Source organism: Cucurbitaria berberidis (genome assembly GCF_010015615.1).
Source record: "Cucurbitaria berberidis CBS 394.84 unplaced genomic scaffold K460scaffold_4, whole genome shotgun sequence".
Taxonomy (NCBI): Eukaryota; Fungi; Ascomycota; class Dothideomycetes; order Pleosporales; family Cucurbitariaceae; genus Cucurbitaria; species Cucurbitaria berberidis.
Window position 1 is genome coordinate 414331 of NW_024468938.1, and position 27674 is coordinate 442004.

General features: G+C 48.5%; 16 protein-coding genes across 16 annotated transcripts; 9 read left to right on the forward strand and 7 right to left on the reverse strand.

Moving 5' to 3' along the window:
- The first annotated feature begins 152 nt into the window (after positions 1-152).
- Positions 153-2308, forward strand: K460DRAFT_417964 (uncharacterized protein). Its single transcript, XM_040937914.1, has 3 exons — positions 153-466; positions 519-1100; positions 1159-2308. Exons 1-3 carry the CDS (start codon positions 316-318, stop codon positions 2130-2132), a joined length of 1707 nt encoding a protein of 568 aa, XP_040785330.1. The 5' UTR covers positions 153-315; the 3' UTR covers positions 2133-2308.
- A 198-nt stretch (positions 2309-2506) lies between these two features.
- On the forward strand, positions 2507-3779 carry K460DRAFT_367717 (glycoside hydrolase family 131 protein). The gene is made up of 2 exons (XM_040933631.1): positions 2507-3339; positions 3405-3779. Exons 1-2 carry the CDS (start codon positions 2651-2653, stop codon positions 3637-3639), a joined length of 924 nt encoding a protein of 307 aa, XP_040785331.1. The 5' UTR covers positions 2507-2650; the 3' UTR covers positions 3640-3779.
- On the reverse strand, positions 3567-5092 carry K460DRAFT_367718 (RmlC-like cupin). The gene has a single exon (XM_040933632.1). The coding sequence runs from the start codon at positions 4953-4955 to the stop codon at positions 3837-3839; it is 1119 nt and encodes a 372-aa protein (XP_040785332.1). The 5' UTR covers positions 4956-5092; the 3' UTR covers positions 3567-3836.
- An 814-nt stretch (positions 5093-5906) lies between these two features.
- Positions 5907-10548, forward strand: K460DRAFT_289852 (uncharacterized protein; the record flags this gene model as incomplete). Its single annotated transcript, XM_040929147.1, has 2 exons — positions 5907-7045; positions 10170-10548. 2 exons carry the CDS (start codon positions 5907-5909, stop codon positions 10546-10548), a joined length of 1518 nt encoding a protein of 505 aa, XP_040785333.1.
- A 341-nt stretch (positions 10549-10889) lies between these two features.
- Positions 10890-12475, forward strand: K460DRAFT_396258 (Clavaminate synthase-like protein). Its single transcript, XM_040936091.1, has 3 exons — positions 10890-11135; positions 11186-11751; positions 11816-12475. The coding sequence occupies exons 1-3, from the start codon at positions 11024-11026 to the stop codon at positions 12263-12265; spliced, it is 1128 nt and encodes a 375-aa protein (XP_040785334.1). The 5' UTR covers positions 10890-11023; the 3' UTR covers positions 12266-12475.
- On the forward strand, positions 12402-13677 carry K460DRAFT_356589 (uncharacterized protein; the record flags this gene model as incomplete). The annotated part of the gene is made up of 3 exons (XM_040931969.1): positions 12402-12475; positions 12585-12990; positions 13669-13677. The coding sequence occupies 3 exons, from the start codon at positions 12402-12404 to the stop codon at positions 13675-13677; spliced, it is 489 nt and encodes a 162-aa protein (XP_040785335.1).
- Positions 13678-14041: 364 nt separating this feature from the next.
- On the forward strand, positions 14042-14704 carry K460DRAFT_356590 (uncharacterized protein; the record flags this gene model as incomplete). Its single annotated transcript, XM_040931970.1, has 1 exon — positions 14042-14704. The coding sequence occupies one exon, from the start codon at positions 14042-14044 to the stop codon at positions 14702-14704; it is 663 nt and encodes a 220-aa protein (XP_040785336.1).
- A 563-nt stretch (positions 14705-15267) lies between these two features.
- Positions 15268-15570, reverse strand: K460DRAFT_356591 (uncharacterized protein; the record flags this gene model as incomplete). The annotated part of the gene is made up of 1 exon (XM_040931971.1): positions 15268-15570. The coding sequence occupies one exon, from the start codon at positions 15568-15570 to the stop codon at positions 15268-15270; it is 303 nt and encodes a 100-aa protein (XP_040785337.1).
- A 12-nt stretch (positions 15571-15582) lies between these two features.
- Positions 15583-16240, reverse strand: K460DRAFT_407162 (uncharacterized protein; the record flags this gene model as incomplete). The annotated part of the gene is made up of 2 exons (XM_040937040.1): positions 15583-15963; positions 16220-16240. 2 exons carry the CDS (start codon positions 16238-16240, stop codon positions 15583-15585), a joined length of 402 nt encoding a protein of 133 aa, XP_040785338.1.
- A 178-nt stretch (positions 16241-16418) lies between these two features.
- K460DRAFT_314373 (class I glutamine amidotransferase-like protein) lies at positions 16419-17307 on the forward strand (the record flags this gene model as incomplete). The annotated part of the gene is made up of 1 exon (XM_040930275.1): positions 16419-17307. One exon carries the CDS (start codon positions 16419-16421, stop codon positions 17301-17303), a length of 885 nt encoding a protein of 294 aa, XP_040785339.1. The 3' UTR covers positions 17304-17307.
- A 718-nt stretch (positions 17308-18025) lies between these two features.
- K460DRAFT_340196 (uncharacterized protein) lies at positions 18026-18614 on the reverse strand (the record flags this gene model as incomplete). The annotated part of the gene is made up of 1 exon (XM_040931106.1): positions 18026-18614. The coding sequence occupies exon 1, from the start codon at positions 18419-18421 to the stop codon at positions 18026-18028; it is 396 nt and encodes a 131-aa protein (XP_040785340.1). The 5' UTR covers positions 18422-18614.
- A 787-nt stretch (positions 18615-19401) lies between these two features.
- Positions 19402-20262, forward strand: K460DRAFT_340198 (antibiotic biosynthesis monooxygenase-like protein). The gene is made up of 3 exons (XM_040931107.1): positions 19402-19589; positions 19643-19761; positions 19825-20262. Exons 1-3 carry the CDS (start codon positions 19530-19532, stop codon positions 19970-19972), a joined length of 327 nt encoding a protein of 108 aa, XP_040785341.1. The 5' UTR covers positions 19402-19529; the 3' UTR covers positions 19973-20262.
- Positions 20263-20404: 142 nt separating this feature from the next.
- K460DRAFT_314382 (cytochrome P450) lies at positions 20405-22245 on the reverse strand (the record flags this gene model as incomplete). The annotated part of the gene is made up of 4 exons (XM_040930276.1): positions 20405-21511; positions 21573-21628; positions 21692-22013; positions 22135-22245. Coding segments are annotated over 4 exons (1596 nt in total), but the record flags the coding sequence as incomplete, so codon positions are not given.
- Positions 22246-23007: 762 nt separating this feature from the next.
- On the reverse strand, positions 23008-24201 carry K460DRAFT_417975 (Metallo-hydrolase/oxidoreductase; the record flags this gene model as incomplete). Its single annotated transcript, XM_040937915.1, has 4 exons — positions 23896-24201; positions 23700-23836; positions 23308-23652; positions 23008-23260 (listed from the first exon to the last, which is right to left on the reverse strand). Exons 1-4 carry the CDS (start codon positions 24094-24096, stop codon positions 23008-23010), a joined length of 936 nt encoding a protein of 311 aa, XP_040785343.1. The 5' UTR covers positions 24097-24201.
- A 176-nt stretch (positions 24202-24377) lies between these two features.
- On the forward strand, positions 24378-26345 carry K460DRAFT_314388 (alpha/beta-hydrolase). Its single transcript, XM_040930277.1, has 5 exons — positions 24378-24650; positions 24697-24990; positions 25037-25212; positions 25259-25629; positions 25676-26345. Exons 1-5 carry the CDS (start codon positions 24484-24486, stop codon positions 26300-26302), a joined length of 1635 nt encoding a protein of 544 aa, XP_040785344.1. The 5' UTR covers positions 24378-24483; the 3' UTR covers positions 26303-26345.
- K460DRAFT_378083 (6-phosphogluconate dehydrogenase C-terminal domain-like protein) lies at positions 26329-27348 on the reverse strand (the record flags this gene model as incomplete). Its single annotated transcript, XM_040935039.1, has 2 exons — positions 26329-26940; positions 26995-27348. The coding sequence occupies 2 exons, from the start codon at positions 27346-27348 to the stop codon at positions 26329-26331; spliced, it is 966 nt and encodes a 321-aa protein (XP_040785345.1).
- Positions 27349-27674: the final 326 nt, after the last annotated feature.

A 27674-nucleotide genomic window follows, 5' to 3' on the forward strand; every position in this document is an offset into this window, starting at 1 on the left:
CACGTCTCACAGCCTCGATGCGCGCGCTATCAAAGCGCAAGATGCAACATCAAGCGAAGCCTGAACGCACGGATGACTTGGCGTACTTTTGGCCCCCAAGGTGCAGCTCAGCTCCGCCTCGATGCAGCCGCTTGAAAAAAGTCGAACGGTCGCCTGCGGCTCGCTTCATCCCTCCCGCGACAACGGAAGGCATCGAGTAATCGTCAACGCGTTCTGAGCGTTACAGTGCTCTCTTCATTGCTTCGTTGTGCCGTCAGTTGGTGGTCGTAAAGTGGTTGCCAGACGTCTGACACGTTGGGTGGGGCGTATGTCGCAATGACCAGTAACGGCAATTCAGTCCAGATGAGCGATGTTGGCGGACCCCTCGAGCTCGAAAAAGCCTCCGCCGCCACGACCGCTAGGACTGTGACCCACAGTCCTGTTCCGCCAAAGCAAGATCTGGTCGGATCCTGGTTGTGTGCTGAAGGTAGATATAATCCCTCTCTAGACCCCTGCACATCACAGCTTACCTCTGATAGGTCCATATCAGAAGTACATTGAAGCCCTTAGCGGCTCGAATCCTGGATTGAAAAAGTCAGATCCGAACAATAAGGATGGTCCTTTAAAGAATGGAAATGCGCTTGTTGTGCTTTTGGACGCCCCTGCAACGGGCCAGCCTGGCTTCGAGACGACCGAGTTCAAGAACGCCGCAGATCTTCGGAATCACTTCCAAAACTCGACTCATGACCATGATCGCCGACGTATCTACATAATGGAAGGTCTGGCACCCGACTATGTTTCTATCATTGGCGGCCACTTTTACATGGAGCCTACCTTTTTCCAGCGACAAGAGAGAACTTGCGTTTGGAGTAATGATTTCACGCCTGTAAGCGACGCGTTACCGCAGCCAAGCTTGTTGGACCCAGAAAAGAGTTTCCATTTGCAGTACTGCGAGCTGAGGCAGTTCAACAAGGCGATTGAGAACCGCTATTATTTCTGCCAGCGGACACGAAGGCACATTGGAATGACGGCGCCAAGACACAAAGAGGAGAGCACGACAGGTATCTTAAGACGGAAGGTCACCTGGTGGTGCAGGAAGACTGGAAAGGGGGGCTGGGATGGTATGTTAATTTTTACACTGGGCAGTGGCTCTTGTGATCTTGTCTAACGCCTAGCTAGTTGTGATTCTCTGTGACCCGCAGCTCTTTCATCTCTCCCCTACCCCAAAGGAGGTCGTTGGGAGCGAGAATACAATCCGCCAAAATATTAATCTTCGAGGTGAACTCAAGAACGGGCCTTTCCAGGATGGTTATGTCGATTTTTTGCCGGCTGTCTCGCATGATCGAATATCGAGCAAAAGGCCACATCCGCACACCTCCATGCTACGCGATCTCCTCCATTATTATCAGCAACACTCTGACATGCTCTCTCAGGAAGACTGGGACACACCCAACATGTCTGCTATCTTTATTAAGAAGATCGTTGCTGCACACTACCTCCAATTGGTTGACTATATAAAGGCTATGCTTCCATCGCTCGAACTGCGGCTCACAACGGCATGGGTCGAAGAGCAGGATCAGTGGAAGAGCCTGCAAACTATATCTCGCCGCTGCGGGAATTATCGCGATGACATTGAAGATACGCTGCTTAGCCTAGGATATCATCTAGATGGGAAGCTCGACGCCTCCTCGAAGGTGCGCAGCGCGAATTGGAAAGACTGTGAGAAGGATTTTCAATATGTATACTTCCGACTCAAGATCCTCAAAGAGCGTGCAGATAACCTCGTGCAAGCCATGACGGGCTTAGCCTCCATTGCCGGAAACCGTCAGAATCTGGAGGAAGCAAAGCGCGTCAAACGTCTGAATTTGCTCGCTCTTTTGTTCATCCCACTCGCGTATACCAGCAGTCTTTTCAGCATGCAAGACAACTATGCGCCCAACAAAAAGGATTTCTGGATATATTGGATAAGTGCAATCGGTGCTGTCGCATTTACCGCTGTCGTGACTTGGATCCTCGACACTGCGCTCGACGATGAGGCACAATGGACCTGGAGACCACTTTGGTATCTGAAATTTTGGGGCAATAGCGAGAAGAAACCTGGGCCCATGAAGAGGAAGGCTACAGGGCTTTATGATCATACCATGCGGAGGTGAGGATTTGTTGTTATATTTTGCATTGTGTGGTGCAGCGTTGTGTTTCATCCATACGGTCATTCTTTTTTATCATTTTGGGCGTTCTATCGACTGTATGCATTCTTCTCTAGTATTCCAGCTCTAGCATAGTTGCGTTAATATAGGTCTAGAATTTCTTTATCTTCTCATATAGGGACATCATATCGTATCACATGTTCCCGAGTTCAACTTTTGCTGTTTATAAGGTAAACATTCACGCAGCAAGATGACCCATATCATCCTCATTCTAGGGAAAGTCTCGATAATAGGCACAGTTCAGATCCAAACAACAGGCTTCCGTTATAACCGAGACAGGGGTAAACGTTCAATGCTTTATACGTGTTCCGGCAAAATTGCTATTCTCGAACTCTCTATATTACTCTACCCGATCTACCTAATTGCGTAATATATGCAAGACCCACTAGCTTGAATTATAATCGAATAAAGGTAATACGCGAGTTGCGATCTTGTATTCATTTGTAAAGCCCCCGAAGCTCACGATGCGCTTCTTCATAGCACTCGAATTCGCTACCTTGGCCGCAGCAACACTATCGCATCGCCAACCCTTCACTAACAGCACAAACAAGATAAAATGTCCGTTAATCTTCGACGGCCGCATACCCTCCAACCTCACACTCTCTTCTTTTGACGATGCCTCCACATCACCCTATAACCCAGGCTTCGTCAAAGGCGAAAACCGCACCTGGTCCTCGATTCTCCTCCTCCCGAACATCTCTGCGTCCCCCTCACGCTTCGACTCCTCCTCCCTGCACAAACCAATCGAAGTAACCATCGACTCTGCCTCCCTATTCCGCCCAGGCTCAAGACTACAAACCGGATTCCGCCGCGCGGGCCTCCTCCTCAAAGACGATGCGAACGACGTCGGCGCCGACGCAGCAGACAACGGTACCGTGACGTTCCACTGGAGCATCAAGCAAGACCTTACCCGGCCGCTAAACCTAAGTCACGAGTACATGAATGTGTGGCATGAGAAAGCGGATTATAGCGGGAACCAGTTTACGTTTGTGGGCGGAGTGGTGCTTGTAGGGGATGGAGGGAACGGGGTCGATACGTGGGAAGAGAGGGAGAGTTGGAAGGTGCAGAATGGGAAGAATGAGTTTGTGTTTCGGACGCCGATTCTGTTTGGTGCGTGGCAGAATTTCGGGGTGCAGTTGGATCATGGGAATAAGTGAGTCTTTCGAGGGCTTGGGATGGATGAAGTTTTTTTTTTTGAGATGCTAATTAGAAGCGTAGTACGATACAGGTCTACTATTCTGCGGGAAATGCGCCGTTGGAAGCTGTTACGGGGTCTCTTCCGAATGAGAATGCTGGAGGAGGGCAATTGCAGGTGGGGATTGCGAAGAAGCCAACAGAGACACAGACGGTGGTTTGGGATGGGTACCAGGAGCCGATTTCAGAGCGCGGTGAGGGTCAGATCTATGGGAGTATTTTTGTCGAGGATAGCTCGAATGGATGTGTCAGTCTATAGAACAAGTTAGAACGTGGGTAGAGAAAAGCATGGAAGATCTGGTTTCAAGGTCAGTACGTGTAGCCATAGACGTAGAAATGGACGCTGTTGAGCGTAAGGGAGAAAAGTAGAGCGCTGCAGTGATATCATTCGGTAGAAAGCCTTGCTCAACGACGCATCGTGAGTGAAATATATACAAGAAACACGAAAAGAACTACTTAGTGAACCATGCTCTTGCCAATCTCACTCTCCCAGTTGTTCGCTCTCTCAAATCCATTCGAGTGTGTCTGATAGTCCATCATCGCCTGCATGACCTCGTCCCTGCTCGTCACAACGAAAGGTCCGTACTGTACAATAGGCTGATCGAGTGGCAATCCAGCGACCAATATGAATCTCGACTCTTTCTCCGCGCCCTCCTCAACCGACGCTTCGATGCTGTCGCCACCCTTCTCAAAAACTACGTTGTGGTATTGCTCGACCGGTCGCGATACGCCGTCGGAAGAGAAGATGGTGGTGCCGTTGAGCAGGTATGCAAATGCGTTCCACCCCTTTGGCAGACTCTGCTTGACTGTCCCGCCAGGCTGAACCGTAAAGTCAAGCAACCAAACAGGTGTATATGCCAGCTCCTTCAAACTCTCCGTTCCGTACGCCTTCCCGCTGATGATCTTCACTCGTACCTTGCCATCATCCGATGTGGCCTCCGGTATCTCATTCGCGCGCAAGTCTCGGTATCTCGGTTCGCACGATTTCAACTCCTTGGGAAGGTCGACCCACAGCTGCATTCCGACGTTTGGCGAGCCGTCAGCGTTCTGGCGCGGCATTTCGGCATGTACGATGCCTCGACCAGCGGTCATGAACTGGAGGTCGCCCGTCTCGATTGTGCCTTTATTGCCGGCGAAGTCTTCGTGGTCGACAGCGCCGGAGAGAAGGTATGTGATAGTCTCCTGGCCACGGTGGGGGTGGTCCGGGAAGCCAGCCCCAGGCGGAATGGCGAAGTGGTCAAGCATGAGGAAGGGTGAGAAGTTGCGAAGTTGTGGTGTTCCAACACTTCTCCTCACTTTTGCGCCCGCACCCTCTGACTGCTCAATCGCGTGGAAGGATTTGGCGATCTTGCGAGGCGCATTCGTGGTCAATGGCTCGTCCGGGATGACGGCCAAGCCGCGGAACATGGTGCCTGTCGACATATCTTTGGTGTTATTGAAGAAGGTATTCGTGAACCTCGTGATCGGAGTGAATTGTTTCGATATCTGCGTGACCCTCGAGAGCATAGAGTCGCTGCGGTAGACTGCTATGGCAATTGCGATGATGGCGAAGAAGATGGTGGAGAGCGTCTTCATCGGTCGAAGGGTGGCGCTTTATACCGCTCACTGAAAAGTCTACGAGAATGTTCGAACGCAGGCTTGTAAAAGAACATCATCGCGCTGATGGCTGGTTGGTAAAGGTTTAGCAAGCGGCGAATGGAGCTGCAAGACTTGGCAGGACGATGCTTTGTCCATCATGACCAAGCAGCTGTAAGTCGGCAGTCAGGGTCGGGGCGGAGGGGGCAGCTCCCGATGGCCAATCAGACGAGGGGCGATGACAGGAGACATGCGGCCTATTCCGCACTGCTCATCTCAACACCAACCTTGATTAGAATATATGTCGACTTTGCAGTAGGCTGCCATCTTCTCTGGCCTAGATGAAATGACTTGGCCAGGTCTATTCTCCCTCCTGTGGCATGCCAGGCGCGAGCATGTTGATACCCAACGCAAATACTTCTCACAGCTCTTCGAAATACCGTGGCGACTACATGTCGTGGAGAACTCGCAAAGATAGCGATGTTGCACACCATCGAAGATTCTTAGTGAACTTCTTCATATGCTTCTTCTTGCACTTGTCAAATCGCTTAGAAACTTGGAACTGAAAGATACCCGGCATCTTCGCATTGGATCTGCCTAGCTATGAATCGCCAAATCGAATTCCAAATACTATCATCTCCTGCACGATCTTCTTCCAAAATTATACACTTCCCTTTGCTTCGAAACCCTCTATATTTTCCGACTCGGCTACTCACTTCATGGCCGCATTGACGCTCTGGGCGCGAGCTCTTGTCAGCATTCACTCTTCGAACCCTCTCCGCTTTCACCTTCTGAGTCAGTTTGTTATACCTCAAAAATAGGCGGATGCCAAGCGCGACAAACAAGAAACAATGTCGCGTGCAGTATTTGGTTTGCAGCACAACCCTCTCACTCCTAGCCTATAGATGGGTCCTCATTGGCGACATGCTCAACTACCCGACACCGTTGCCGATGACCACCGAGGACTCTCGTAGTGCCCCGCCTGCTCCGCGCAATAGCAAGGAGTTAGGTGAAACACGAGAAGATTTTGTTGTAGATTCGGAGCAGGTGGACGACAAAGACGGCGCGAACAGTCCCAATACCTCTACCCGTTCGACCATCCTGTATGGCCAGGAGCCTTCTGATACCTTCAATGACAAAGTAGCGCATATTTGCTCTTCGGAGTTTCGCAACACGACGTTCAATATTGAACACATTGAGGGGGGAAGCTACAATCGCATCACCGCCGTCACCATCTTTCCTCGGCTTCCGGCGAAATGGACCCTTCCATGGCTTCGTTCATTTCTCCCTCGCATTACTGGCCGCCTTGAACCACAAGTTCCGAAAAACTACATTCTGCGAACTCCGCGGTGGGATCAATCGCGCAACAACTGGGATATATCTTACGACATCCCAGCCCTGGAGTTCGCGAGGAAGCATCTCGGTTCTGTGGTCCCACGGATTGTTCGCCTGGACACGAGCCCGGACAATATTCTATCTCGACCCTATACAATCCAGGACTACCTTCCAGGTAGAAACCTAGAGCGCATATGGAAGACTCTCACGATGGCCCAGAAAGACTGTGCGCTACGTATCATTGTAGACTTCACGATGAAGTTGCAGATTATCACGAGTTCTTCTGCAGGCATCATTGCACCTTCAAACGACATTGAACATATGGCTAGCGAAGAAGAGCTGCAGCTCCATACCTTCAAAGTCGGACACAATCGGGTACCCACTTGGACAAAGCCGTGGTCAACACACGCCGTTCCGCAAACGACGCTGGAATTTCTAGTCGAACAGGCGAGCCGCTGGCAAGAGTTCGAAGGCCACAATGATCAGTTTGTGAATCCTGAATGGGCCCACTTCAAGAGGATTGCACAATCACTTCATGACAAGGGCTTCATACCCGACACAGACAAATTCTATTTCTGCCACCTGGATCTCTATTCCCGCAACATGCTTGTAGAGATTGTCGACGAGTCAACCTTGCTTCTCACCGGTGTGCTCGACTGGGACGCGGAGTTTGCTCACTTCTGTCCCAAGTTTGTGGCCTACCGTGCGCCCTTCTGGTTGTGGCTAGAGGATGACTCCAATGAGTGGGATGAGATGTTTCCAATGACGGAGCCTACGGATCCGGAGCTTTCACGAATGAAAGGACTGTTTGAAGAATTAGCAAGCGACGAGTGGAAGCGCTATGCGTTGAGTCCCGAGTACATCATGGCACGTCGAATGTTCACAAGACTTAGAGACGGAATCTTCTCTAATGAAGATAGCAAAGAGGCAGAAGACATTGTCAGCGAGTGGCAGAAGCTGCATTATGACCGGAAATTGGAACTGGACTATTTCCCCGGAGAGGATACCGATAGTGAGGAAGACGAAATACCCTTTCATAGTAGTGGTGAGGATAGCGAGGATGAAAAGAGAACATCCTAATGAAGAATACGACATAAGTGATCAGGGTTGGAGATATGCTTTACGAGAGGGCATATGGTTGCCAGAGTGGACGATAGTGGTAGGGTCGTTTCCTTTTTGTTGAGCGGCCCAAGCCAATCCTTTCACTTTAGCACTTAGTCGATCTTGTGAGCTGTCAGAGCATTTGGTGACTACTGATTTCAGCCTGGAATGATTGACTGATGTTCCGAAACATGTGTGTGCCTTCGGGAATTAAGCTCTCTGAATCCTCTAATCGTTGTATATATTCAAGTAACTTAAGTTATCCATTTCTTTACCCAGAAACCTCGTCCTACTACCTGTCTATATTCGAGTCCCTCTCCTAAGATTCCATTTATTCCCATCATTCCTTCTTTGTAGGAGATGTTGTAGCTCGAGCAGAGTTAGTTCGTGGCGGTAGCGCCAACATCTCCGGAAGTATCGCGGTGTTGATCCTTTTGCTCCTTGGTCCAGCGAACTCTTTTCAAATTAGCACTTGGAAGACGTTCTTGTAAACTAAAAAAAGGCGAACGTAATTTAAAGCGCGATGTACTAGTAGGTTGCCCGAGAAACTCAAGAACGCGCCCCGAGGTAGCCTTATTGTTATCAGGAAGCACCTGCATGAAGCACATATACACCACTCACTTCTTCCCTGTACGGCGGCCCTGGCGGTCTTTCTCGGCTTGGCTCTTGTTTTCTTTCTCCTTCCTCTTCTGCTCTCTTTCTTCTTGTGCCTCCCTGTGCAAACGACGCTGCTCAGCGTAGAACTCGGCCTTGCATGACTCGCAGCCAATCTTCTCGTCGATGAGGCAGTACTGTCCTTCGTGTCCTGGTTTAAGGCACCACCTCTGATGTACCTATTAGTAGATCTATTAGCTTTTGTTATGTTTATCCTGATGGGAGCAGCTCACTGGACATGGCCCTTTCGCTGGCTTCCGGCGGCAATTATCGTCTTTCGGACAATGATGCTGGGTTCCGTACTCAGAAGGCATAGCTGGTAGACCTATACGACGATCGTTGTTGGTTTCGATGTCTTCAAATCTGCAAGATTCTATATATCATAGAGGTGCGCGGAACTTTCTGTGAATGACGATTCACTCTGAGCGAACAGATGCACAAGAGATATCAACAGAGAGTGCGCGCTTACTTAAGTGAGAAGCAAACGGTATCAAGCTGTCACCCGGACTATTTACTCGCTGTACGCATGATATACGCAAAATCGGGGCCATAGATTGGTTTACTCACAACCACGCAGCTTGTCCCCATGCTCAAAAGCAAAAGGTAAGTAATAATCCACATAAGGATCAACAAGACATTTCTCACTATTTCTATGCTAGTATTTTCGCTGTTGTGCAAGACTTTGGGTATGTATAGGAAAGGTGAATGTCCACAAGTGCAGTCGCTGAGTCACCGATTGCGACCACCCACTTCGTTTGTACTGGTCCCCCACCATGGAACTGCAGGTGAATTTCTGTGCCTAATTTCTTATTCACCCCCAACGACACGTTTCTTAGATTCCCCTCAGACAAGGGCTACTCATCCAGACACCACGCACTGAACCTGTTCCCACTCAGCCGCTCTTTCCACGCGCATTATCGTACCAGCTATCTCGTTAATAGCTCCCTCACTTTGTGGAATGGGTGTAACCAACAACAATATGGGAGATTGTGCCATCCGAGCCAATTCTTGTCTGTCACAATCAACGGATTCAAACCACGGCCAACACAATGCCCGCGCACCCCACTCGATGCAGGTCGATAACAGCGACAAGTGCTACTCTACGGAAGCTAAGACTGCTTTCGAAAGCGACGATGGCGCTTGTTCTGTGGTCTCCACTACCTCTACCGACAAGTTTGCGCAAGAGCCGTTTACGAACTTTCAACATAAGGTTATACAGCTCTGCTTAGAGGTGTTCCCCGGGCATGATACCGCGAGTATTGGCATCGAGCGCATGCGGGGCGGTAGTTTCCATCGCATCATCGGCATCACTCTACTTCCGCCTCGAGCACAAAAGTTTACAGTGCGATGGTTGCAGCAGCGAGTGCGCGCTATGATTGGCATAGGCGAGCAAACCGTTTCGGAGCAGTACATTGTTCGCATTCCGCGCTTCTATACTTGCAGTGAGGAGTTGACAGATAACATCGCTGTTCTCCAATTCGCCAGCTCTCGTTTAACACTTCCGATACCTAAGACCATTCACTTCAACGTTCTCTCAGTCAATGCCATCGGCTCCCCGTATGCCATTCAAGCTCGCCTTCCGGGTATGCAGCTTTCGGAGTTGCACCTGAACCTTGAGCAAAAGAAGTGCCTTGTGCGACGCATAATGGAGGTCCAACGCGAGCTCAACTCTATCACGAGTACCTCAGCAGGGAATATCGGTCCGGCCACATTATCATCATTTGAAATGCAACTTCATCAATTTGAAATTCCGAAGACCCGTTCGAATCGAACACCCATTCCGAAGTGCACTGCAACTCAACGTCAGTCAACCTTCGAGTCCCTCAAGGATTTGTGCAGCCGCTGGAGAGAACATTATGGAGCTCGTAACATCATCGTCGAGGAGATTTGGAACAGAGTGGACATCATCATATCGTCACTCCGCAAACACGGATTCCTTCCCGATACCGATAAGTTCTACTTCTGCCACACTGATTTCGTCGGTCACAATATACTTGTCGAAAAGGGCGACGAGACAGCTGTCGAAATCACCGCAGTCCTAGATTGGGACAGTGAGTGGGTTTTCTTTGCCCCTAAGTTCATGGCTTATCGGGCGCCGCTATGGCTTTGGACCGACATCTATAGCGGAGGCAATTATGAGATTAGGGCGTTGTCAACACCCGCAGATGCTGATCAATTGGAGCTGAAGAAGACGTTCGAAGAATTGGCAGACGAGGAGTGGCTACGATATGCCTTCGAACCAGAATTCATCATAGCCAGGCGGGTATTCGAACTTCTGAGGAACGGTGTACACGGCCCGGAGCATTGGCAAGAGGCGAGGGATATCTTCCAGACCTGGCAGCAGATGTACCCGGAGACCGAGGGGTTAGTGGAAGATGATTTGCCAATTTGTGGGAGCGACTGTAGTAGTGAGTTAGATGAAGACGACTGCTGCGAATCCTCGAATGATGGGGAGTATAGCGAGGACGAGAATGACGACGCGGGACCGAAGGTTCTGAGCTGAAGTTAGACCCCAATAGGGCAATCGGGCAGTACTGAGAGATATAATGTGTAGGTAGGAATATTCAATTGTTGGTGGGACGTTTTCGAAACTTAGTTCTATTCCTACGTCGCCATATTCCGTTCTCCACAAGTTGTACATGGCGCATCACATAATAGCGAAGATAGAATAATCATCGGCAGCTTGCGACAGGAGTGAAAATCGCAGTGCGACGATTCCTTATCACGGCTCTGTCGTGGTGAATCTCCGCCGCCTATAGGCGCGATAGAATTTCATTGGTTCGGGGCGGAACCTAGGCTCTATCGGCGACCTCCGCGCTCCACCACTGTCGGGACGAGCGTTCACTTGAGTCTCCGAACGTCCAGTATATAACTAGATGGAGGGAATACGATAGATAAACACAAGAGCGCGAGTGAATATAATATTACAGCAAGACGCGCAAAGCCTACGGCAAAAAACCCCCAGTCGCTAAAGCACAATGCCGCACGCAACCGCCAGCCCAATCACCATTCATAAGATTGAGCCACAGCCAGGCTCATCTTTTGACTTTGGTGCCGAAATCCGAGGAGCTGACCTCGAAAACCTCACTGGTGCGTCTACTTCTGCGAGTTTGAGAACCCTAATCGTAACACTCCAACAGAAACTGACACCAGAGTCATCATCAACGCTCTCTACTCAAACCAGGTCGTCCTCTTCAAAAACCAACAATCACTCTCCGCCAAAGCCCAATATGAGCTCACACGCCTCTTCGACCCCACATCAACAGACTACGGCCATGGCAAAACGCTCGATGCAAAGCGCTCAATCTTACATCCCGACCTAAAGACCATTCCTCATCAACCACAAGTCCAAGTTATCGGTAATGGACCAGTAGCTGAATTTGAAGGCCTCAAAAACATAACCTTGAAACACCCACACCACCGCACGTTCCATAAGGAAGTAATCAGTGACGAAGACGATCGCGATAATACCCGATTTTACAGGTGGCATATTGACGCTGCCCTGTATGATCTCGAGCCGCCAAAGGTTACTAGCTTACTAGCTGTCAAGGTGCCAAAGACAGAGTACCAGATGCTACGGTATGATGATGGGACAGGTGACGAACTGAAGCTCTCGAGAGGTAGCACAGCATTTGTGTCAAGCTACAAGATGTACGATTTGTTGAGCGAAGAGGATAAGAAGTTCGCTAGGACCACGAAGGTGCAGGTGAGAGAACATATCTACTACTGTACAAACAGTCCTGAATCGAGACTGACGAGCTCATGACCAGTATGCGCCACACCCCTACATCTGGATGTCCCCCGCACGCTCGCGCTCTCACGGTCTCGGTCTCGTTTCAGAAAACATCGAGCTACCGGCCGATCAACTTCCCCCAATCGACAAGTCCAAAATTAAAATCCTCCCCATGTGCTGGAAGAACCCGGTCACTGGCCAGCTCGCTCTGCAAATTCATCCTTCCGCCGTTCAAGCGCTGCACCTGGCTGACGGAAGTACAATCTCCGACCTGAAAGAAGTTCGCGAAATCGTGCACCGGTTGCAGCGGCCGGGTATTGCACCGGAGCTAGTGTATGCAGTGGATTGGGAGGAAGGTGATATGGCTCTCTTCAACAACCGTGGTGTGTTGCATAGTGTGACTGGCAGCTTCCTGCCTGAGGAAGTCAGAATCTTCAGGCAATGTAACATGGCAGCTAGTGAGGGCGTGATTGGACCGGACGAGTAAAGCGGTAGATTGAAGAGCAATGTGATGGTATGAATATAGAGTTTTATTAAAGCGTCATTACAATGGGTTGGGGAACGTCGATTGTGTATTACCGATCAACAAAGATGGTTAGCATTTCACGGTACTAGCTTCCAACATGTCATGCGAGCTTTCCTTCACTGATCTTGGAAGTATGATGTTGGGGCAGGTCCTCCTCGGCGCGCGGGGAAGGTGAGCCTACCCGCACATATACGCCTTTCGCGACCTGTCTTTTCTCCTTTGTGCCTAAAAACAAGCACCTCAATACCGCAGAAGTATCGTTATCCTGTACTTTCGCTAGTCTATCACTATCCCCACATCTTCCGGTTATCGAATGGTCATCGTTCGCTGCCGCTATAGCGTCCGGGGCAGCAACTCCACCAACCCAATACTTGGTACACTATCCGAAAGCGGCTCTTGCAGACAGTGGAACAATTCCTATTGAAGAGCAGATGGCCAATTCCGACTCGAACATGGAGGGTGATGGAAACAAGACCAACAGCACGAATATAGTTTTAATTGGAGGTCTAGATTTTAATGAGAACATCCCACCTACTTCTGTGGTTGCACACTCAAGAGTGTCATGGAGTACGTTCGAGACGAGAGTCGCCCAGCTTGCGGCTCAAACTTTTCCCAATCTCGGTATAGACGACCTTGTTATCAAGTGCTTGGACAGTGGCAAGTATAATCGATTTGTTAAACTGGGAGTGCGTCTCTACGACGGGACAACCGCTGGAGGGTCAGGACAAGAGGATTTTCAAAGCGCCTACGCCCTAGTTGAGCTATCGCTGGTTCTGTGAAAGTACTTTGAGTGCGGAGATGTTTGTAATTACATTAATTTTTCTAAGATAGGTTGAGACGGTTGCTAACTATAGTTCTAAACTTTATTATTGTTTTTTTATAGTACTAAATATTAATTTTCTGCTCTTGATAACTACTAATAAGTTTAATGCAAGTTGTAGTTATATTTGCGAGGAGTTACTTGCTTTTAAAGCATGTATAAAGCTGCTCTGTAGCCTTTGTCTTCTATCTGCTATACTATATAATAATAGAACAAATTCCTTTTTTCTTTACTGCTTATTAAAGTATTAATTTATTAAATTTTTTTTAGCTAACCTGTGACGGGCTTTTAAACAATAATGTCTATAAAAGCAGAATTCTGCAGCTTAAAAAAATAGAAAAGATAGTAGCTTTTATGCAAAGTACCCTTTTCTACTAAAAACTAATATTTAGTAAAAAGCTTTTATTTTTTTATAACTATTTACTAACAGCCTATATACTAAAAAATACTCCAACAGTTAAAAATATTAAAAATGTTAAAATTTAGCAACTTTAATTTTTTATATAAAAAATATCTGTTTTTACTCTTACTGCTACTAATCTAGACTACCTAGTTTTTTTTAAATAATTCTAAAAAATAATAAACAAACGGCTAAGTAGGCCGTACAGGCTATAAGCGTTGGAATAATAGTAGAAGTTTAGGAATAGAATTAAGTAGCTAGTATTTAGTTAAATGCAAGAGCAGAGATTAGGTAACTAAAGCTAGCGTTATTTTTATTAAAATAGGCGGGTTAAGAAACCATAGTTGAGAGCTGTAGACTACCCCAGGCGGAAGAAATTGAACGCGTACGTTGAGGATACTTTGAGAACTTTGAGAAAGGGTCAGGACAACCGCCTCAGTCAAGCAGTAAAGCACCCGACAGGAACTCGAATACCAAAGAATATGTTCTTCGCATTCCGAACCATCACAATAAACATATGAACCTCGATATCATCACTTCCCACTACGTAAAGAATTACACAGTCGTTCCGACACCCTCCTTCGTCAAATGGGATTTGTCAAACTCCAATCCCCTCGGGATGCCATTCATGCTCCAGTACCATCAGTCAGGTGAAAATCTGAAAAAGGTCTTGAGCAAACTCAATTTCGAACAGCGGATGGGTCTCACGAAGGAAGTTGCTAAGTTGATTCTGCGATTGCAGAGCCAAAAAAGTACGAGCTGTTCGATCCTTTCGAGCTATACCTACGCAGAAGAATCCATCATGATCTTCCAAAAGGAACTTCTCAACCGTCATGTCATGGGAGCGGAACACGAGATTGACCTTTCGGAAGCTCGGAAACAAACAACTCTACAGTTTATCATCGATCTATGTGAGCACATGAAGGGCCAGGAGAGACACGATTCGCCCGATCAACACTGGATCTGGGATGGTTTTACCAGCCTTGCAGCGGATATGCACAGTCGAGGAATGATCCCAGACGTCGACTACTTCTACTTCACGCACCTAGCCCTTCACCCAGCTCACATACTCGTTGATCGAGTAGATGACAAGTCGGTGGAGATCAAATGTGTCTTTGGATGGGAACACGGCCTTTTTGCGCCCCAGTACATGTCCTGCTGCCCACCCACCTGGCTGTAGCACAGCGAAGACGATGTCGCCAGTTACGGGGACTTCAATTCAATCCGGGAGCCGGAGACTGAAGAAGGTCGACAAGTGAAAGCCTATTTCGACAGCATAGTTGGCGCGCAATATAGGAAATACGCGTATCAGCCTGAGTGTGTGATGTTGCGACGCATGTTCTTATATCTACGCGCCGGTGTTGTGACGACATGGCAAATCATGTACTGTAAACTTATGTTGTTGGAGTGGAGACGGGCTCGAACTTGGCCGACAGTGTTTATTGACGGGCAGAAGCGGATACTTTATCACGTTTTGGGAGGACAGCTATACCAGGGGCAAAGGGAGGGTCAGATGGAGCAGGTAGGAATGCACGAGAGACAGGAGGAGACAAATGAAGAGCTGGAATGACCATCGGTAGACTGAGCATGAATAGGGTGAAGGAAGGTAGCCAGGGCAACAAGATAAGAAAGCCAAGAAGGCAACAGTAGCCCAAAGTCCACCCCTAAGCAAGGTCTAGGGACAATAACGGAACTATATATTGACTTGCGAGACACTTCTACATATCCATGTGAACTGCCCATTTATACAACAGCAACCTCCTTCGGCTGTGGCATTAGAGGCCCCTCACTCGCCGCTTTTGCTGCAGCATCCCTCTTGAACCTTTCCGCACTCCAACAACTATCCGAGTACCCTGCCAAAATTGCCCGCTCGATCGTAATCGGTGGCCACTTGGGTTCCTCATCCTCCTTCTTGCAGTTTGGTAGGCACTTGACCACATAATTCGGGTTGCCCGAGGATAACACCGGGATACTATACCTCTCCACGCCACTGACATTGATAACACGGTGAAGGTTGGATATGTACTTATCGTTCGACCAGCGCATCATCAGATTGCCTCAATTGACGACGAAGGTGTCGGGCGTCGGTGCAACATCTAGCCACTCCTTGTTAGCACATCCAAAGTCTTTGTGTGCACCGATTCCGCGGGTGAACTTTTCTGGGCTATCGGGGGGCTGGCTGGGGTAGTGGAGTAGGCGCATTATGGCGACTGCGTCGGTGGCGTACTCGTTCAAGTATGATTCTTCCAGGTCCAAGGGTAGCGCGAGGACTTTAAGTATGTCTTTGGCGAGGTTGAAGACTTCGATGTAGTAGTCGAGTACGGTGGCTTTAAAGTCATCGACGTTAGGTAAGACGTCTTCTGAAGGCCATGTTGGGCCCGGAATTAAGCTTCTTGTTAACGAGGTAAAGGTGTGTTTTGGGATCCCGTCGCCAATGTTCTACAATACTTGTGGTCTGCACTCCTGTTAAGACTGGATAAACATGGCAACCGCTATAACTTTTCTCAATGAACTTTTCGAGGTATTCAAACGAACTAATCTGCAAACAGACGAGATCTATCATAGACGACCTTGTTATGACTTTCTAGGGGCTTCGTTAGAGGGTATGGATGTAGTTATAGTGCCATCTTGTCACTGTTCAGGAGAGTCCTGGGAGTTGCTTTCGGAGTTTTGTTTCAGGTCTGGTTTGCCATACTGCGGTACGTGTCCAAGACATCGTCAACAGTGGGGTTGATGGTGTATGTTCCTAATTAGGCAGGTTGTTGATGATCTTGCCTCAACTGGACTAGGCCCGCGATGATGTGATAGCCAATTGTCACCACGACGAACGCAAAGCTCGAATAAGTATATAAAGCAAGTCCGCTACATAAATCCGACTTGGTAAGCATTGGATTATGTTACTCATACCTATCCTTTCCGCCGCTTTCTTCGCGGTAACGGCCTTCGCACAACCCGTCACCAACGGCACCAACACAACTTATGTTGGCCCTGAAAATGGACACTTGGTGATAGTCGGCGGCAACCTTCAAAGTGATAAAATCTGGGAGCGCATCATATCGCTTGCCGGTGGACCAGACGCACCGATCGTCGTCGTCCCAACCGCTGGCGGCGAATCTACATACGGAGCAAATTTCTCTGCTGCACTGTCCTTCCGTCGCCTGGGAGCAAAGAATGTGACCATTCTTCACACCTACGATCCAGAGGTCGCAAACACTGATGATTTTGTTGCGCCGCTCCTTAAGGCCAAGGGTGTCTATTTCGGAGGAGGCAGGCAGTGGAGGCTCGTGGATGCATATGCAGGCACCAAGACGGAGAAGGCATTTCAAGCAGTGCTCGACCGAGGAGGTGTAATATCTGGCTCGAGCGCTGGAGCTAGTATACAAGGCAGTTTCCTTGCCAGAGGGGACACAGCGGGCAATCAAGCCATTATCGGGGATCACATCGTTGGATTTGGATACCTGAAGAACACGGCCATTGACCAGCACGTGCTGGTAAGAAATCGACAATTTGATTTGTTCAATATCACACGCAAGTACCCAGATATTTTGGGAGTGGCCATCGACGAGGATACAGCGCTCATTGTACACCAAAATGAGGCAGAGGTTTTCGGTAGTACGTACGTGCTGATATACGATGGAGGGTTTTGGTCTCGTGAGGGAAGTGAACTGAAGAACCCACCCGCAGAGAGATTTTACTTCCTCAGACCGGGCGACAAGTACGACCTAGGGGCGAGGCAGGTCATTATCACGAATGCTACGGGTGGTGGGGATGATGAGTAGGAGTAGCGAACTATACCACTGTAGGTGCGAAAATACAACTACATGCATTTTAGCAGATCGTTAGAGCCTACGAGTTATCCCAAATGATTTGAAATAAGGCGCACCCACACCCTTTATTCGCCACGTGATCAACGACACTGCATTCTTGTATTTCGCCGTCGAGCTTTGATCCACACCGTAGGCCTCGCGATCTGTCTGGCGTTTTCATAATCGAGAACAAAACCTTGCTGGCGTGTGCTCCTGGAGCAAGACAGCAACCACTGTTGGCATGCAGTAAGAGAAGAATAAGTTGTAAAGCTCAGAAGCTCTCTGCAAATTATAAAAGCAGGGTTGCAACAAAATAAACGCTACGGTACCGCAACGCAAAACAGAACTATAAAACTGATTCTAGCCACGTAACAGCGATGCTGCTGCCTACAGCAGCAGCAGAACAAAAAGCCAGCAATCATCCAGTAAGACCTCTCTAGGAAATTTACATATGTGTGGGAGTTTTGCTTTTGGAAGATAGCGAATAATGCTATGTGGATATGTTTCAAATTCTTTAGTGCTCTCATAGGGTCGGTTCTCGCGTTGCAGTTGGCTGCAGATTCTCCTTTTCCGTCATCACACAGAAAGGGCATTTCACGTATGATTGCTAAGGACACATAATACAAATTGTTTTGTTTGGTGATAACACAGCTCTGATAACCTTGACTGCAAAATATCTCCCTTACGACTAGCCTTCAAGTTGTAATCCTCGGCGTCTCAACAGCCAATATTTTAAACTTGCTCGAGTCTGCAAAAGCATCCTGATCCTCCTGTATCTCTTTCTTCAACGGACTAGTCTCAAATGTCTCATTGAACCTTATAAAATGTGCTTGGTCCTCGAACTCTACCGTCGCAATGCAATCATAGTCGACTGTGCTTGGATCACCGAGGTACAGAAGTGGTGGTGGAACGTCAGCGCCCTCCTGGGCTGCAGAATTACGCTGGCAGTAATACCTCGAGTGACGGAGGGGTTTTGCGTCGCCGAGAGCTTTGAGAATAAGGGGTACGTGTTTGTTTTCGTAGTGGTCTTTGAAGGCCTCGAGGGACATGCCGGGCTTGCGGGGGATGAACATGAACACTGTGATTGCCATCTTGTTGTCTGTTCCGGTGTTCTTGAGAATTAATAAGGTTAAAATTAATGTTCGAGTTTTTGCGTTGAATTGAACTTGCGTGCGGCCGCGTTCTTATGTCAGTCGGAAGCCGCTGTGGAGTTCCACTAAGTGAGGGGAAACACATGGACACTTAGGTATACTAGGGCTGACATCCAATTGCTTTTCGAAAGGCCGAGACTGCTGCCAGGACCAAGTAGTAGTGATTTGCACGAATAAAGTTGCGCTGATCGAAAACTAGAGACGCACGTATCAGCTACAATCCTACGCTAGTGGAGCAGGCTCTTGTTGTAGTATCGTGCGCATACCATTGCTGGATGCCTAACTACTTAGTATCGAGGCAGGCATGGTCCCCAATTGTGGCATAGATGAGGTTCTCGGCCGGCTGGTAGACTCTTAGCGAATAAAGTAAGCCGTAGCGCTCTAAAGGTGATAGCTCAACGAAAAAGGCGTTCACTACTTCCTATACTAAAATCTATTAGATGCTCGTAAAATGCGGTGACGGTCCTCGTACCTGTCCACCTAGTATCTCTGTATAGCTTCTCGAAACGGTCGGTCTGCTTTCACAACGAGTTACTTTTGTAGGCCAACCCTATTGTGCCCCAACAAGCTAATTATCTAGCTTCTCGCATTGAGCGACAACTATGAGAAATACTCATATTGATCGAGGGAAGTCTGATACATCTTCTACTGGCAGAAGATAAGCGCACACTTGCCTTGCAATTTCGGCGCACTGTAGCAAATTCCTGTCACACAGTGGACTCGGTTTCTAAAGATCCTTGCCCACTTGCAATATAATATCCACGAGCTGTTCTAAGACTGATAACTCCAAGCTGGCGAGGTGGGCGTACGATCAACGATGACGATCAACGATGACGTTTCCTTTTTAGCTGTGCCTCGGCATCTTTCGGCTTCCAAAGTCGAGTGGAGAAAAAATTGCGACGACTCGCTACTTCCATATACATTGCTCTACGGATATATTATAAACAATATAAGCTGCTAAAAACTTCGCTTGTATTTACTGGGCTTTTAAACATCTCTGCATTACATATACCAGCCTACTGGACGAGGAAGCCACCACTACATCATCATGTCGAGCCCTTTCGACATCATCGCAATAATCACACCTAAATCAGGGAAAGCAGATAGGGTAAATATTACATCTCGATACCCTGAATTCTCCGTTCCTGACTCCTATCTCAGGTTGAAGAACTCCTCACCATCGCTACCAAAGCCGTGGAAGCCAACGAGCCCGGTGCGCTTCGCTACCATCTGCAGCGAGAAATCAAGGGTGACAACCCTTCGTTTGTAATGCTAGAGACGTATGTAGCTCGATCTCCAACTGCATTTCGATACTGTGAAGTGCTATAGCTAACAGCGAGCAGATACAAAGACCAGGCGTCACTCGAGGCACACGCAAAAAGCGAGCATTATCAAGCATTGAGCCGCGCAATCAAGGATGAGGATTTACTTGCTGCGCCAATAAAAGTTATGTTCACCAAGGAGGCTGGTGGGTACGCCAGTAGGCTCTAAGAGAGCGTAACAACTACAACGATAGCTTAGACGAATGCGCACGTGCAGGTCTCTAGCATGGAAGATGTTAGTAAAATGATGCAGGATGCTCACTATACTTGCTAGAGAATCTATTGATTTCCGGCTAGTGATCTCAATTTCCGCTTTCCCAAATGAGATCATAGCCTGGGAAGTTCTCGCTGCCTTTCACTTGCTTACTAGATATGCTTACAAGTTATACATCCCAATATCGACGCCCCGACAGAAATTTCGTAGGCGATAGAGAATGATTGTAAACCTGGTTACCGACCACCGTCAAAAGCTAGATAGTGTCGAATAATTGCTGGTGCCGCAACGTCTTAGCAAGGCTCCACTGACTCAACATCGTGGGCGCATACCGTATTCCTATCTCATCGACACCCCAGGCCCGGAAAAAAGAAATGATCATGGCGACCACCGAGATTTCCTAACTGTCAACGGCATACCGTCTCTTGGCCTTGCCTCGAAGACCATTTCCTGGAATGCGCGGTCGCCGAATGTCAAGTCGAGATCGGTCCACTCCACACGCGGTGTCTTGTTTGGCTTGAGATCTGCACACGTGAAGTCAAAGTCTCTCACGGTCAACAGCAGCGTGATTCTCAATTCATCCATGGCCAACGGCTGACCCAAGCAAGCCCGAGGACCTTTCTCAAATGGACGCCATGCGTGGCGCGGGAAATCGTCGCGTGTGAAGCGGTCTGGGTCAAACTTGGTCGGATTCGGAAAGATCTTTGGGTTCATATGCATCACAAACTGGACCGGGTTGACCATGAGGCCTTTGGTTGGATAATCTCGGCCCTCGAAGGGGATAGTGTCTAAGCCTGCACGGGCAGTGTTGCCTATTGGATAGAGGCGCAACACTTCCTTGATGACGTTGTTTGTGTATTCGAGCTCATTAAGCTTGTGTGGATTTGATTTCAGAAGTTCGTATGTTGCTTCGATACCCTTTGCGAAGATTCGATCATGTTCCTCACGCATCTTCTGGACAACTTCGGGGTGCACACTCAGAAGCATGACCCCGAAACAGACTGTGTCTGACGTTGTGCTGGTACCGCCGATGAGCAGTGTCTTGACCTGTGTGATAGCATTTTCGAGGAATTCAGGATCGAGCTCCTGTCTCCCCGTCTGGCTCGAATTCTCTAGATGGTCTCGGAGGATAAGATCCATGACCCCAAGGCCACGCTTTTCCGTAAGGTCCACTTTATCTTGCAGTATCTTTTCAAATCTTTCTTTTATGAGCACGGCGATGACTTCGTCAAGCTTCTTCCTTGCTGCATTGCGCTTTCTGTCCAGAAAGAAGTTCCGGACCAAGTTGAATGATTTTCGAGTTTGCATGAATGCCCTACACATGTCTTCGAAATGCTGTAGAGCAATGTTGCCTTTGGTTTGTGCATCTAGTGAGTGGCCAAAAGTAGCGGTGGTGATGACATCGAAAGTCAGATGTTGTGTGATATCCTCAAGTCTGAAGGTGTCTCCAGATTCGGATTTCCTCTGAAGGATCGAGCGAAATTTCATGACTTCCTGAGAGGCAGAACATGTTGTCAGTGACTTTTGCATTATCGTTTGGATCAAGAATACTTACGGCAGCCACCATAGATCTCATATTGCTAATATGTGTTATAGAAAATGCTGGGCTCACTAAAGGCATGGGTAGAAAGTCAGATATGTCTTATTTGCAGTGTATACAGTGTATTTTCATACGCATCTTGTGCAAGTATTTCCATCGCGCTCCATTTGTGCTGACGATATTGCCTGTTCCAATCAGAGGATCGACAAACCACTTCTCAGCCTCATGCTTTGGGTGATTCCTGATGGCGGTCATATGAAGTGCGACATCTGGATTTGTCACCACAACCTGACCAGGGGCAGCTGGCCAAAGATCCAGGTAGAAGACTTCCGGCATGTCGTACTTCCTGGCAATAGTCATCACTGCTGCTTGATAATGGGCGTCCTTAGGCAACATCTTGAAGGCATCTTCCAAGATCTTAAGGTGACCCCAGAAGAAACTGTGCGGTGGTTTCGGCTACATAAATGTTAGAACCATGTGCAGTAAAATCAGAATATCGTTCATGGCGAGGAGCACAGTGAGGATGACAATAATAATCTCTTCGATCAGTAGAGCAAATCATCGCAGTGCGACGTACCAGGTCTTTATAGAAACGTCGCTCATTGATAAGTTTGAATAGACCATATGCCAGTACTGCGACAATTCCAGTAAAAAAGATCATTGCCAACGGTAAGTCGTGTACTGCCATTGTATGCACAGGAAGTGAGGAGCAGAAGTCGTGTCACCTCGTCCAGATTACCAACCGGGAAGGCTTTCGAGGACCTTAAGACAGAACAGATCCGCCGCCATGGCTTGGGGAATGTAAGCAGTAAGCAGCCTCATGGGCTATCAAATTAGGAGGTGTTATTTCGCTGATTAGCTGTCAGCGCTAGGCTCCCCGCTTTTGTTGGGTCGGTGCCTGGTCGCACAAACCTGTACTAATCTGCAATGGAACACAATGTATTCGTCGGCTCAAATGACATGGATCGTCACTCCAAAGAGAGCCCTGCATCTTCTGTGTTGAGATTCGCCTTTCAAAACTTTGGGGTACACTTGGCGTGTTAGCTCCATGTATATGCTTTCGTGCGTGGGAGTGCGCGCGACTCCATCTCGTACGCCGCCTTGCTGACGTTTATCAACGCGCATCCTTCTCGAAACCAACGCGAAAATAACGGCTGTGTCTAGCATCTACATTTCAAATAAGTGCCGGAGCTATACCCGATCAAAATACTATCTCTAACAATGTCTGGTGCATTTCTTCGCGCCGTAACATAAATCTTACCAATCTTTAGATAGCTAGTCTTGAAAAGATGACAAGGCTTGCACTCAGGTGATCACGGGGAGAATCGAGAGACTTCATCTAGCGCGTGCATAGAGCCTTGAAGCTACTAGACTTCGTCATCTCGATAGCAGTAACTGTCGTTGCTAGGAGGTCAGTCAAATGACCCATGAATTCTGGAACTTCCACTGTTTATGGTATCTCATCCCTAGCTATCCGTCCCTCCTTAACCGCCGCCTTCATATAGTCATCCAATAACGACATTAGTACGCTATCACTACCTTGCTTCAACCAGCTTGCATCGTGCGCGAGTGCCACGTGGAGACCGCAACCCCTTTCTAAGGTTCGTATTTTCGCGATTGTGTCCTTTGCGGCATTGAGATCAGTGTGAAGAGACATGTTCTCACCAAATTGCGCAATCTCCTTCTTTCCGTCAAGTAACTCCCTAAACTTGTCAGCAAACGCCCCGTACCCCTTTCAACTCTAGCGTACCTAGAATGGCAGCAATCAGATCCGAGCAGTACCCAGCTACCGTCTCGCAACCTTGCAGCAGCCGACAGGTTTCCTGGCATGTGTCCAGGCGACTGAATGACCCAGAAGCTACCATCACCGAAGTAGTCCATCGCTACGTTGAATGGACCGAACTTCGCCCAGGTCCCCGCAACCTCTTCCCATCTTTCCGTCGCATGATTCGGATCGAAGAAACGGCCGTCCCATTGCGCGTTAGGCTCCTCTAGGTGTCCGGGCGAGCAAGCAGACCTTGTTCCCGGTCCGAAGTAGGCCGTTGCGTTCGGAAACACGTCGCTGATAGGTCGTGAGTGATCCCAGTGTGCGTGACTGCGTACTAGTCAATTGTCGGACTGCAAAGACAGGCATCGGCTTACCTGAACAACACAGTATCGATTTGGTTTGCCAAGACTCCTCTTTCAGACAACTGCTGAACTATAGTTCTTCGTGGCCCGACGTGGTTCACTTGATCAAGCATGAATTGGTTGACCCAGGGTGTATAGCAACTCCGATCCTACCAACATCAAAATCAGCAAGGTAAGTCAATCGATCAGTTCGAAGATGGCTACGTACCTCGTCCAATCCAAGATCCCAGATGATGTGTCTTCCTCGATGTGAGATGTAAAAAGCCCAGTTATACATGCGAAATCCGCCACTCTCGCCAGCATGCAACCTGCTAAGGTCGCCAATGAAGCTTCCACCATCAAGCAGAGAAAGCTCGACAAAAGCATCTGTACGCGGCAAGCTTCCACTTCCGAAGTCCGTGACTGTCATCTTCGGTACAAGTACAAAGATATTTAGTTGGTGAGTACCTTCAGCTAATACCAGTTACACCCGCTCGTGTTTGTCAATTGCCGAATCGCGTCGACACGCACAGCGACTACCGAAAGCTTCCATACGAGAGCCATCCTTACTCCGATTCCCCACATTGTTGCAGCAGTTAAATATACATCCTAGTGTGATGCCCCACTGCTCATAAGTACCAATGCGGGGTATTTTTTACCCCACGGAGCTTATTCCGCTAGACCCTGACACAGGAACTAGCCATCAATACCCTCTTAATTGACCACGAATCAATACTATCCAGTCAACTGTGCTATTGGGAAGGTGTGTTCTGTTTGGATTGATCGAACTACATCACCTATCAAAAATAGGAACAGAATGTCTGCAAATTTCCAGCATTCGAGCTTAGGCGAATTGAAGGGCAATGTGGGAGATGGAACAGTACAATTCCTAGGCCTGAAGTATGCGAATTTGAAGAACCGCCTCGCTGCGGCCGAACTTGTGGAAGGCTACGGTTCTGGGGCTATCGATGCTTCAAAATATGGGTATGCTTCCATTGCTACCTTTTGATCCTCTATTAATGTCTACTAGACCACCCCCAGTATCACCAGTCGGTGCTGTCAATCGCGAGTTTGGCTTCATTCAACACTCCCTTCCAATCCCAGATGTTCCAACACACTCCGATATCGAAGGGCTCAACTTGAACATCACCGTACCTCGAGGCCCCAATGGCGACATTAACAGCAACTCAAAACTCCCTGTATACGTGTTTATACATGGAGGTGGTTTTGCCGTTGGGTCAAGTTGGTACCCGCACTACAACCCAGCCTCGATAGTGAAGCTATCAGCTGAGAAGGGGAAGCCTATCATTGGTATCACAATCAAGTGAGTATTTGAAATCCCATACAACATTTTTACTGAAAATCCGTAGTTATCGACTAGGTGTCACTGGCTTCTTGAGTTCAGAGGAGTTGCGCAATGCAGGGTATAAAGCGAACAATGGGCTTCATGATCAACGCACCGCTATGAGATGGATCAAGAAGTTCATCGGTGGATTCGGCGGCGATCCAGACGAGATTACAGCTGTCGGCGAGAGTGCCGGGGGGCGTAAGTGGGCTTTTCACCTTCCCTATCCATTGATTAACCATATCAGTTTCCGTAACGATGTTCCTTTGCTCAAAGGAGCCTCTAATGAAGCGTTGCCTCAGCACAGGAGGAGCTACCCTTCTTTTCAAGCCCATACCTCTAGCCGTTGCAGAATCTTCGTATCAGCAAATCATCAAAGCCTTTGGGCTCGCTGATAAGTCACCCGAAGAACGTATCGAAGCACTCCTTAGCCTACCGGTGGATGATCTCTGGCAGAAAGTTCCATTAGGCGCACTGTTGCTCCCCGCAGTCGATGGAGATACTGTACCGGGCACACCGGATTTCCTAACAGTCTCGTCTAAGGAAGATAACGTTGCTTTCTTGATGCCCGGTCGCAAATGGTGTAATGCGGTAATGATTGGGGAGTCAAAGCTCGATGTATGCCATATACTACGACTTGCTGAGTGTCACTGACACTATCCAGGCCAACATACTTGCATACATGGGCCTTGATGCCCGAAAGGCCAATATCGCGCAGAAGTTTATCCACTCCGTTAACGCCACCCTCGCCTCTCACCCCTCAGCAGCCACAGCTCTCCTCTCATCCTACAACATCACGCCATCTACCCCTGATGACGAGGCTCTCCTCTCCATTCTTCGCTTTGCGACCGAGATCAGTTTTTATGCGCCTGCTCGTGCCTTTGCCCAGGGATGGCCCAATACCAGCGAGTCCAAGTTCTTCCTCTACCATTTCAATGAAGGCATACCTTGGCCTGGCCGCTTCCAAGGCGAAGCGGGACACATTCTTGATGTTTCTTATCTGTTTCAAAATTTCAACGAGCACTTGAATAAGGAGTGTAGAGAATTGGCAAAGAAATTTGCAGAAGATTTTATCGATTTTGTGAACGGCGAGGATCCATGGCCGCCAGTTCAAGGGCAAAGGCTTGGGGCGAGGGTCTATGGACCGAGTAGCGAAGGAGTGGCAACGAAGTATGTCGAAGATGGGAATCCAGTGGATGTGGGGCGGAACGATCGTGTGCTTAAATTGGGTGAGTTGGCGGGTTTTGATAACATCCTGGACGCTTTCCAGAACTTCTTTCAGGGGCAGTAAAGTCTATAGTCTAAGCTAAGACGTATCTATGCAAACTCCCATGTCCCATCTTCCTTCTTCTTCCCAGTATCTTCGAACCCCTCGGGCAAAATACCCCCAACGTGCAGATAAATACTACTTCCATCCCTATCTAGACATCTCTCATCCCTGCTCGCATTCTCCCAAACACCCAAGGCCGCCTCCGCCATGGTTGGGGCAACACCAACCTGCTTCGCACTTTCTATCCCCAAGCCCAAGTCCTTGAGCATCATTTGCGTTTTGAAACCGGGCTTGTACCCACTGTTGCTCGGCACCCAATACTCCGTCTGCACATTTGGAATCGGCAGAACATGATCGCACATCCAACTCTGACCTGTGCTATTCTTAATGACAGAGTACAGGGCCGTAGGATCCAGGCCGTGTTTAACACCCATGGCGAGGGCTTCGGCTGTCGCTAGGAGAATGGTGCCGGAAAGGTAGTTGTTTGCGATTTTAGCGGTGAGGCCGGCGCCAAGGGTGTGTAGGTAGAAGAACTTTGACGGAGTGCCAATTAGAGCGAGAACATACCGGAGGCGACGGGAGGTTGGGTTTGAGTCTGATGGCGGAGGATAGCCGATGAGCATGCTAAGATCACCCCGTTCGGCGGCTGGGACACCGCCCTATTGTAGTCCTTAGTCATAAGTGTAGGATGAGGGAGATAGAAAATAACTTACAGATACTGGCGTGTCGATGTATGTTCCCATACCCTTTTCCAACAACGTCTTCCCTACTTCTCTCGTACTCTCTACGTCGATCGTACTACACTCTAAGAACAACCTCTCGTCGTCCTTCCTCGCCGCAATGACACCAGTGTTCTCGTCCAAGTAAACTTTCTTTACGTCTATAGCGCCTGGTACTATTGAGATTAGTATTTTGGCATTCTCTGCTGCTTCACGCGCGGTCGACACTATTTCGATAGGTCCATGGTTGCTGTATTGGGCTTTGAAGCGCTCGCATGCCGAGGAATTGATGTCATTAATATATAGGATTGAATCCTTCGGTATATTTTGTCGTATGTTCACAGCCATTGCGTAGCCCATGGCTCCGAGACCTGGATAAAATTAGTTTGTGACGACGCCATTGGATGAGGCAGATGGACCGATGAAAGCGTAGTTTTCCGACATAGTGAGGACAATATTTTGGACTTTGAGTTGGTGATATTTCCTAATGACGTTGGGAGACTGCATTCGAGGTCTTAATCTCTATGCTGCTCCTACATGGAGTTAGTTGTTTAGCGCGTTGCTGTCCCTGCATATTCACTATTGCCCCACATTATCCCCTCACTTCCTAAATCCTTCCCCAAATTAACATCCTCGGTGAAATAGTACCGTGTTTGTTAGCAGAGGAATTATGT